The sequence below is a fragment of the Artibeus jamaicensis genome, unplaced genomic scaffold (assembly GCF_021234435.1).
Source record: "Artibeus jamaicensis isolate MK-2021 breed Jamaican fruit bat unplaced genomic scaffold, CSHL_Jam_final contig_233, whole genome shotgun sequence".
Classification (NCBI taxonomy): Eukaryota; Metazoa; Chordata; class Mammalia; order Chiroptera; family Phyllostomidae; genus Artibeus; species Artibeus jamaicensis.
In genome coordinates, this window is record NW_026521486.1 from 21,684,914 (window position 1) to 21,694,798 (window position 9,885).

General features: G+C 57.3%; 1 protein-coding gene across 1 annotated transcript; it reads left to right on the forward strand.

Annotated features, from left to right (window-relative positions):
- Positions 1 to 313: 313 nt before the first annotated feature.
- Positions 314 to 8,259, forward strand: ENO2 (enolase 2). Its single transcript, XM_037160736.2, has 12 exons — positions 314 to 403; positions 1,464 to 1,563; positions 2,191 to 2,286; positions 2,438 to 2,496; positions 2,799 to 2,868; positions 3,316 to 3,449; positions 3,667 to 3,889; positions 4,958 to 5,155; positions 5,863 to 6,064; positions 6,765 to 6,873; positions 7,034 to 7,092; positions 7,374 to 8,259. The coding sequence occupies exons 2-12, from the start codon at positions 1,479 to 1,481 to the stop codon at positions 7,441 to 7,443; spliced, it is 1,305 nt and encodes a 434-aa protein (XP_037016631.1). The 5' UTR covers positions 314 to 403; positions 1,464 to 1,478; the 3' UTR covers positions 7,444 to 8,259.
- The last annotated feature ends 1,626 nt before the right edge of the window (positions 8,260 to 9,885 follow it).

Consider the following 9,885-nt stretch of genomic DNA (forward strand, 5'->3'; position numbering starts at 1 on the left):
TAAAGAGACATTTTGACACTCTTGCGTCTGACCGGGTTTGTGAGATGGGGAATCTGTCACGGGCTTCCCTGGCTGTAGCGGCCTCAGGACGAAGATTCCTCGTTGAGCCTGTGCCTGCTACTTCCCGGGTGGTCGAGACGTGGGCGCCGGGAGAGGCGGGCTCTTGGTCGCCCCCAGCCCTCCCCCACCACACCCCTATCGGCCCCCCACCCGCGCTCCTACGCGCGCCTCCGTCCGCGTTCCTGACTCATCGGGGGCTCCGGGTCACATGCGCCCGCCCGGCCCTATAGGCGCCTCCCCCGCCCGCCGCCCGCCCCGGAGCCGCAGTCGCCGCCGCCACTCCCGCTCGCTCTGCGCCGCCGCTGCCACTGCCGCCGCCGCCGTCTGAGCCTGCAGCCCCGAGGTGAAGCCCCGACTGGGCCCCGGCACCCCTCGGGCTCCTCCGCCCGCCGCCCCGCCCCCGCCCCGCTACTTGGGCCCGCGCGCATCTCTCCCCTGGGCGTTGCGCACCTGCTGTCACCCGCGCCTCCCCCGAGCCCTCCTTCCCCGCCTGCCCCGACCGCTCCTCCGGGTTTCTGGCTGTCTCGCCCTTCTCATTTGGGCGCCAGCCCTGCACCCTGGCCTCCCCCCTCCCCACGCTCCGCTCCGCCTCGGGTTCTGTAGACACGAAGTTCGGGGTCTCCCCCGGGCGTGCGTTTTTTATCCCGGCACGTCCTCTTGGATTTGCATCTGGGGAGATGGCTGCTCTCACCCTCCCGCAGCATCCCCGGGCTTCTACCTCTCTCCCCACCGGGAGACGTGCGCCCCACGTCGCCCCGCTCGCGGCGGCGAGCGGAGAATTTGTCTTGCGGCAGCTGGAGGACCGGCCCTACCCTGCCGCCTCCCCCTCCCTTCCCCCGGCGACACCCGGGACCGGGAGCCTCTCCCAGGACCCTCGCCTGACTTCTCTGCTGCGCGTCTGTGCACACAGGGCCTGGGCGTGGGGACTGCTTGTTGACTTGGGTGGGATGGAGGCGGGGGGCTCTGCAAGAAAGGCTTGGGCTGTTCAGACTACCCATCCTCTTCTTGGCCTCCGCGAGAAAGGCACGCCTGGCAGCCATTCCGCTCGGGGGAGATGGGGGGAGCCCCACCAGCTGGTTGCCGAAGCGGCTGAGGGGATGAGGGAACCCCTGCCGGGCCCCTCGACTCCTCACTGCGGTGTCCTCCCACCTCGACGCTGGGTGTCACCCGCCTCCCACTGCAGTGACCTCCCCTTCCTCACTGCAGTGACCTTCTCCTCTCCCCGAGGCAGGGGTGGGGGGAATCCCTTCTACAGCCCCCACGGCAGCAGCCTGCTCCTCCCCACCCCCCACCCACTGCAGTAACCTCTTTCCAATCCATCCCAGCCTCTGGCCCCTCCCACTGATCTCAGGCTCCGCCCCTCTAAGCCTCTTACCTTTCTCCTCACCTCCCTTCCACCCAAGGAGATCCCAGCCATCATGTCGATAGAGAAGATCTGGGCCCGGGAGATCCTGGACTCCCGTGGAAACCCCACCGTGGAGGTGGATCTCCATACGGCCAAAGGTACTGAGCAGGGCCTGGACCAGAACGCAGCCCCTCAACCACCACCGCGCCCGCACCGGCCAGCGCTGGGTTTGCCCAGGCCTGGGATGGGAAGTTTCCTTGATCCCCGGCAGGGGTGGGGCGCTGGGCCAAGCTCTCAGTCTGGACTGAGGGGGTTGGGTCCCGTTGTCCGGGGGAGCTAGGATAGGCAGGCCTCCGTGTTCTAGTTCTAGTGTGTGATGCATGCCCTGCCTCCCAGAGAGGAGAAGGTTTGTGAACTGCCTGTTTGTGAACGCGCCCATATGTGCGTGTGAACACAGGACTTCAGTGCCTCAGTGGGGTGGAAGAGGAGGCCTTACTTGTGCATCAGCCTTTGTGTGCGCTTGTGTGCATTAGGGAGCAGTGTATGCATGAATATAGTTGTGTATTAGGGAGCTGCGTGTGTGTCAGGGAGCACTGTGCATGTGTGTATTATATTAGGAGCAGCGTGCAGTGTGTGTATCAGGGAGCTGTGTGTGTGTCTTTGTGTGTGTCCGTGTATTAGGAGCTGTCTGGGGAGAGGGCTGGATGTGACAGGCAGGAGTTCAGACCTGAAGTGCTAATGGGACCCCTGGTCCCTCTTCCTCCTCACTCATGTTCCTCTCCCAGGCCTTTTCAGGGCTGCAGTGCCCAGCGGGGCCTCCACTGGGATCTATGAGGCCCTGGAGCTCAGGGATGGGGACAAACAGCGTTACTTAGGCAAAGGTGAGACCTTCTCTTTCCCAAGCTCTCTCACCCCTCCTCTTTATACTCCTACCTCACTCAGTCCCCAAGCCTCTGCTTGCGTTCCTTCCCCACCTGTTCTCTTCTGGCCCCTCCTGGCCTGACCCGGCCTGGCCTCCTCGCCTCTCCCCAGGTGTCCTGAAGGCAGTGGACCACATCAACACCATCATTGCGCCAGCCCTCATCAGCTCAGTGAGGCTCACTCTTTGCTGGGGGAGGCAGGACCAGGGCTCTGGAAGGCATCCTGGGTCAGGGGAGGAGGGAGAGGGGGAGAAAGGCCCACCCCTTGGGAGTCATGGTTACCAAGGGAGGGGTGGGAAGATGACCCCTTGCTGTTCTCTGCTCAGGTGGGGGCTCAGGTCCCCAGGTCCTGACAGGCCACTTCACAGGAACCTGGTTGGACACTGGCCGGATGTGAGCCTGTGGGAAGGGGGGCCCTGTGTCTGGGGGCCCAGCTCCATTCTGGCCATGCATGATGGTGGCTCTGCCTGCAGGGTCTCTCGGTGGTGGAGCAGGAGAAGCTGGACAATCTGATGTTGCAGTTGGACGGGACTGAGAACAAATGTAAGCAGGGGCCAGGGAAAAAGTGGAGAGGCCGAGGGTGGGGATGTGTGGAGCAGCCAGAGAGCCAAAGGGGCCAGCACCGTGGGGGCTTCCTGAGGAAGGACTTCTTCCATCTGCCCCCAGAATCAGAGCAGCAGATGAGTTTAACGGCAGTGGTGATGGGGGAGGGACATCTGACAGAGAAAGAACTTTGCAGCCTGAAGAGAAGGGGGTTGGCATGAGACAGACTGGTCTTGGGATCTTTAGAAATATGTGCAGCTCTCTGCCCTTTTCTGTCACCTCCCCCCCAACTGACCTGCTATTTCAGGGGAAAATGGATAAGATGTTGCAGGAGAGGAGGGAGGAGGGGGTCTCCTTTCCTGGCTCCTTTGCAGAGTGTAGGTGGAGGCAAGGGCTAGATGGGGAAGGGGACATTTTTGCTCAGTGCTTTTCTCTATAATCTCCCAGCCAAGTTTGGCGCCAATGCCATCCTGGGCGTGTCCCTGGCCGTGTGTAAGGCAGGGGCAGCTGAGCGGGAATTGCCCCTATATCGCCACATTGCTCAGCTGGCCGGGAACTCAGACCTCATCCTGCCTGTGCCGGTGAGCACCGGGTCTGTGCCTCTCCCAGGGTGGGGGCAGGGGCGCATGGAACCTCATGAAGACCAGCGGAAGGCGAGGGAATTGGGGCGACTAAAGAGAAAGGACGGGACATGAGGCTCAGAGTCTGGGGAGCTGGGGGAAGTTTGGGATCTGGGGCGAACACTCCCAGGGGCGGAAAGGGACGTGCTCAATGGTTTTTCTGTCCTGCGGCTGCCAGGCCTTCAATGTGATCAACGGCGGCTCTCATGCTGGCAACAAGCTGGCCATGCAGGAGTTCATGATCCTCCCCGTGGGCGCGGAGAGCTTTCGTGATGCCATGCGACTGGGGGCGGAGGTCTACCACACACTCAAGGGGGTGATCAAGGACAAGTATGGCAAGGATGCCACCAACGTGGGAGACGAGGGTGGCTTTGCCCCCAATATCCTGGAGAACAGTGAAGGTGAGACGGGGAGGCCTACTCCCAGCTCTGGGCCGTTGGTGGAGTGGGGGTGGGGGGCGCGGGCTTCACCACAGCCTGAGTACGGGTGGATGGTCCTTGACTCCTGCTAGCTCTCAGAGGTGCCACTTCTTGGAGTGGCTTCCAGAGGGCCTGCCAAGTTCACATGCAGGCCTAGGAGAACTGTCCTAACTGCCCAGCCAGGTTCCTTAGCAACGATAAGTTCTCTCCAGAGCTCCTGGGAGAGCTGGAAGGCCACCTGGGGCACCTGCAGGATCCACCCCGGCCTTTAACTCCAAAGGGTTCTCAAGTTTGATGAGACACACCAAACTCCAGGTAATCTATTTCAAATCTATCCCATCTCACCCCAACTTCTGAGGCCTCAAGGATCCTTAACTTTTCTCTGCCCTGGGAGAAACTGCATAGTGAATGGAAACAATACCACAGTGGCTAAGAGTTAAGGTTCTGGGGCCAAACTGCCTGCGTTTGAATCTTGACTTGAAGACTTACTGGCTGGTGATCTTTCTCGCTTATTTTCTCCATGCTTTGTCTTTCTTATCGGTAAGATGGGAATACTAACCACAGTATGTGCTTCATAGCATCATCGTGAAGATTGAAGATTTTGTCTGTTTATTTTTAGAGAGAGGGAAAAGAGGGAAACATTGATCAGTTGGCTCTCACATGCCCCCTACTGGGGACCTGGCCTGCAACCCAGGCATGTTCCCTGACTGGGAATTGAACCACTGAGCCTTTGGTTTGCAAGCTGGTGCTCAATCCATTGAGACACACCAGCCAGGGTTCATTGTGTGAGATCATATATATGAAGTACTTAGGTGACATAGTTAGCCCTCAATAAATGACAGCTATTAAAAAAGCACTTTTACTAATATAAGGCCATTCTTCTGCCTTCCTGGGAGATGGCCTGCCCCTTGCAGACCTGAGGATAACCCCAGCGGGAACCTTAGCCATGTCTCCACAGCAAGCCCTCTACCACTGCCCTTAATCTCTTCCTCTCCCCCATTCCTCCTGTCTGTCCTTCCTGCTGATAATCTCACTGTGTTTCACCTCTAGCCTTGGAACTGGTGAAGGAAGCCATTGATAAGGCGGGCTACACAGAAAAGATTGTCATTGGTATGGATGTCGCTGCCTCAGAGTTTTATCGTGACGGCAAATACGACTTGGATTTCAAGTCTCCTGCTGACCCTTCCCGATACATCACTGGGGACCAGCTGGGGTCCCTCTACCAGGACTTTGTCAGGGACTATCCTGGTGAGAGCAAGGCCGGGTATGGGAGAGGGCAGGGGCAGGCGGGGGGCCAGCAGGGATGTGTTGGGGCCACTCTGGACCTTATCGGGTGCTGACTCAGGTGCCTGGAAGAGGGATGGGGTGAGGAAGCCCCCTGCAGAGCCAAGGCTTTGTATGTAGTGTAAGTGTGCGGGCACCTGTGATGGAGCCACTCCATCTGCTTTGGATTCTGATTCAAGCCATGTGCTCTGAAGCCACTGGGATCATGGGGAAGGCTTTGGAAGGAACCAGGGATGTTGAGAGCATGACTGGACCTGGCAGGGAACAAGCACATTTCGGTATTTTTGATGGATAAAATTGGGGATGCTGGACAGATCCGGAAATGATGTGTGAACAGAAGGCTGATGAGGAACTGAGTTAGCCTTCAGGTCTGCCAAAGGCTTCAGATATAAATTGCAGAATGAAGGGTTTTGATTAGTAATGAGGAAGGGCTGCCTAGTTGTGAAAATATGGAAATGCAGATAGATTGTGAGAGAGATTCTGAACCCTTGTTTTTGAAAGCTTTATAAATGAATCAAAGTACGGGTCCATTAGGGCAGGCCTATTTGGGGACAGGGGGAGCAAGAGGGGCAGGCTCCGTCAGCCAGGGGGCCGGCCATTTCAGGGAATCAAGCCCGCCTGGCGCAGAGCCCCAGGGAGGGTCAACTGCCCCTTCGCCACTCTCTCTGCAGTGGTCTCCATCGAGGACCCCTTCGACCAGGATGACTGGGCTGCCTGGTCGAAGTTCACAGCCAATGTAGGGATACAGATTGTGGGTGATGACCTGACAGTGACCAACCCAAAGCGTATTGAGCGGGCAGTGGAAGAAAAGGCCTGCAACTGTCTGCTGCTCAAGGTCAACCAGATCGGTTCAGTCACTGAAGCCATCCAAGCGTGAGTGCCTCCTGGGTCTCTCCTGCTGAGCGCGTTTCTCAGGACCCTCGTGCAAGGGCCGGAAGCCTAATCCTGTCCGGTGACGCTGAAGAGAACAGGGGACCTGGAGTCGTCTTCAGAGCCCTCAGTTCTGCTCTCTCCATCACTGATGCTCTGCTCCCACCCAGCTTCCCTCCAGATATTTTTCTTCTTTAAGGGAGGAGCCCAAGTTTCTCCATTTTATTTGTTTGTTTGTTTATTTTTAGAGAGAGGGGAAGGGTGGGAGAAAGAGAGGGAGAGAAAGTTAATGAGCAGGAGCAGGGCCCACGTGCCCCGGCGGACTACCAAACAGGCGACCTTTCGGTGCGCAGGCCAGTGCTCAATCCACTGAGCCACACCAGCCAGGGCCAGAGTGTTTCTTTTGTTTCAGATTTATTTTTTAGATTTTATTTATTTATCTTTAGAAGGGAATGGAAGGGGAGAGGGAGAGAAATACCAATGGCCGCTTCTCGTACGTCCCCTGCTGGGAACTGGCCTGCAACCCAGGCATGTGCCCTGACTGGGAATCGAACCGCGATCCTTTGGTTCGCAGGCCCATGCTCAATCCACTGAGCTACACCAGCCAGGGCCTAGATTATTTCTTAACACAGACCAACATTGGGGCTGGGAGGAGGGTGCCCAGGGTGAGGGGCTGGCGGTCAGTGCTGGTGTACCCATACAGGTGCAAGCTGGCCCAGGAGAATGGCTGGGGGGTCATGGTGAGTCATCGCTCAGGAGAGACTGAGGACACGTTCATTGCAGACCTGGTGGTGGGGCTGTGCACAGGTCAGGTGAGTGCAAAGGAGATCTTTGTGCAATTGGTGGGTTCTAGGCTCAGGTGGGTGTCTCCTTCCAGGTGTTTGAAGGTGTCAGGAATTTCAAGGGAGTGTAAGTTTCATTTCGAGGATGAAGGGGCAGCCACTGAGCTGCTCGTCTCTCTGGATGTTTCAGATCAAGACTGGTGCCCCGTGCCGTTCCGAGCGTCTGGCTAAGTACAACCAGCTCATGAGGTGAGGGAACCTGGGGAATGGGAGCCAGGGCTCAGGGGTAAAAGCTGTTTACTTTTACCCCACTGTCCCGCCTCCAGTGCCCTGGCCAGTAGATATCCAGAAAGGATTGAAAGATGGGTTGACTGGTGGCCTGATGGATGAGTCCTGCAGGTCACGTGGGAAAGCCAGGGAATGCCCCTGCGCTGGGGCCAGGCCAGGAGCAGGTGTTGTGAGGCGCCTGGAGAACCAGGGCCTCCCACAACCGCCAACTTGACATTTCCTTTCCGGCTCATCTCTCTCAGAATTGAGGAAGAGCTGGGAGATGAAGCTCGCTTCGCAGGACACAATTTCCGCAATCCCAGCGTGCTGTGATCCCTCTACCTGCCTGGAGACTTGGACCCCCTCCCACCATCCTGGAGCCCCTTCCTGTCCTGCTCTGTGATATTGCACCTCGGACACCCCAGCTGACCTGCTGCACTGCTCCCGGGCTTGTCCCGCCCCTGCTGTCTCTGCTTCCCCCTTGGGTTCCACACTCTTCTTCACTTCCCCTTCCTTCCTGTTCTCTCTCCTCAAAGACTGGCCACAGGACCGAGGATTACAAGGGAGTCCATGGAAGAATGAGCAGGGTCTGTGATGGGAGCATCAGGGCTGGTGCCTGAGGTGTTTGGAGAGGGGCCGCATATCACTCGTGCTCTCTGTTGGTTCCATGTTGCGGAAGAGCCGGGCGCGCTGCGCGGTGCCGAGGTGGAGGGAGGTGCTGGCTGCTGGTCCTGCCTGGCCTAAGGTTTTAGTGTATTGTTTGTTTGTTTATTTATTTTCATTCATCCTGTTAATTAATTAATCATCTCCCCATATCTCCAGGGCTAAAAACTGGCCTGACTGGAAGTGGGGGCACTAGTGTCTGTACTTCATGTGGCTGTAGATTCTGAGATGGCCTGGATGGGAAGTCTTGCTGCAATGCCAAGGCTAACAGCAAAGGGCCCTGCTGGTGGTTCCTCTGTGTGTACCAACCCCTCACTGAGACCTGGCTGGGGCCAGAGGTGGGGCTGTTCACCTGGGGGCTCTTCCCAGCTCTACCTTCCCCGTTCCTCCTCCAGCTGCACCAGAGCAATGCCTCACTCCCTATGTCACGATCCACACCTCGGTGGCACTGAAACGAACACCACCATTAAAGTCTGAATCACAGTGCGTTGTTGTGTCTGAGGAGTCTCACTGCAGTCTGTGTGAGGGGAGAGAAGGGGGGGCACTGGGAAGGCAGGCGGTCCCCACTGGATAGCAGAGCTGGGGAGGGCACACACACTGGAGGAGGAAGACAGACAGAACAAAGATGGCAGCAGATGGCATTGCCTACCCTGCCCCGGCCCGGTGAGGTCCGCCTTGCCCCTGCCTTCTCAGCAGCAAGCTTGGCCCCAGGTGAATTAGGAGTTCTTAAATTGGTGCAAGAATTCCTAAACTTACTAAAAATGTTGTGCTTATGTGCACTTGGGGGGAAAGGTGTCCAAAGTGTTTTCAGGTTCCCAAAGGGCCTTGACCAAAGAAGGGATAAATCTGTGAACTAGAGCAGCTCCCATATCGGGGCTCTCCCAGACAAAACCCTGTCCGCTTCTGGGATGAAACAGCATTGCATGGGTATTACTCCCTGCACAGTGGGGGGCTGGGGGACTGGGGAGGGAAGAATGGTACTGGGGGATGGAGAGGAGGGCCTGAGGATCAGTCCTCCAGCAAACTGAAGATTCAGGGCCTGAACTACTCAACAGGCTCCACCCCCTCCAGTTGGGTCAGCCTTCAAGGAGGGTGCCAGCGTGTGGCTGGAGACACACAACTCTTCAGCTCCTATGGAGCCCCAGCATTGAGATGGGAACCCAGAAACCAAGCAGGGGCGACAACACCCTTCAGTACTTTGGGAACTAGGGGCTGTGGAAAGCTGTGGCCACTAGAGGGAGGCAAGGTTCTGCAGGACACCATCCTGGAGCGTAGCTTAAAGGGGGTGGGAGGAATTTCAAGGTTGCTCCCTTTGTGGGCCTCCCAGTGTTTCTACTCAAGAGTTCTGGCCCTGGACTTCCTCTGCCATCCCGTCCAGCTCTAGGACTAGAAGAAGATTCCAGTTCTGCACGGGCAGGACCCATTTCTCTGCCCTGTCCTTCCTGTGTGGCGGACACCTCCTCCATTTTCAGTTCAAAAAACTTCTTGCCCCCTTGCTCTGTGCCTCTTGGTTTCACTGCTTCAGTGTGAGCATCTCATCTTTCCCTTCTCTCCCGGCGCCTTTTCTGTTTCCCTTGGGCCACACTACTTCTTTCCGTACCTCTTGGTGCATTATATTCATCTTTTCTCCAGCGTGCATTGTATTCACCTTTCTTTAGTAACTCCTGGACTAACCAGGCTTATTCTGGTGGGAGCCACATTTACTAACCTCTGCCCTTCTCTCTCTCCTTATTAAGTTGCCTTCCCTGGCAGCCATGCTCTCCCCTCCACCACCACCACCACCCAGGTACTGGGTGGATAGGGTTACCACCAGCTCTACCAGGGCTTCCTAGGCCCTTCCCTCCACTTTCCCTTTGTGCCGTTGCTTGGAGACCAGTGGGTTGTGAGGGACTGGGGCCAGAGAAGGAGCTGGGGTGAGGGATGGTAGTGGTGGTGGTGGTGGTGTGTGTGATGCTTCCTGAAGCTGAGCTGTCAGCTGGTCCTCAGGTAGGAGAGGAACTGGAAGGGGTAGGCCCTGGCCTTTCCTCTGACTACTCCATCCTCTGTTCCTACCTGTGCCTAAATTTTTCTTTTAGGCTCATATATGCCATCATCCTGATCCATCCCTTAGTG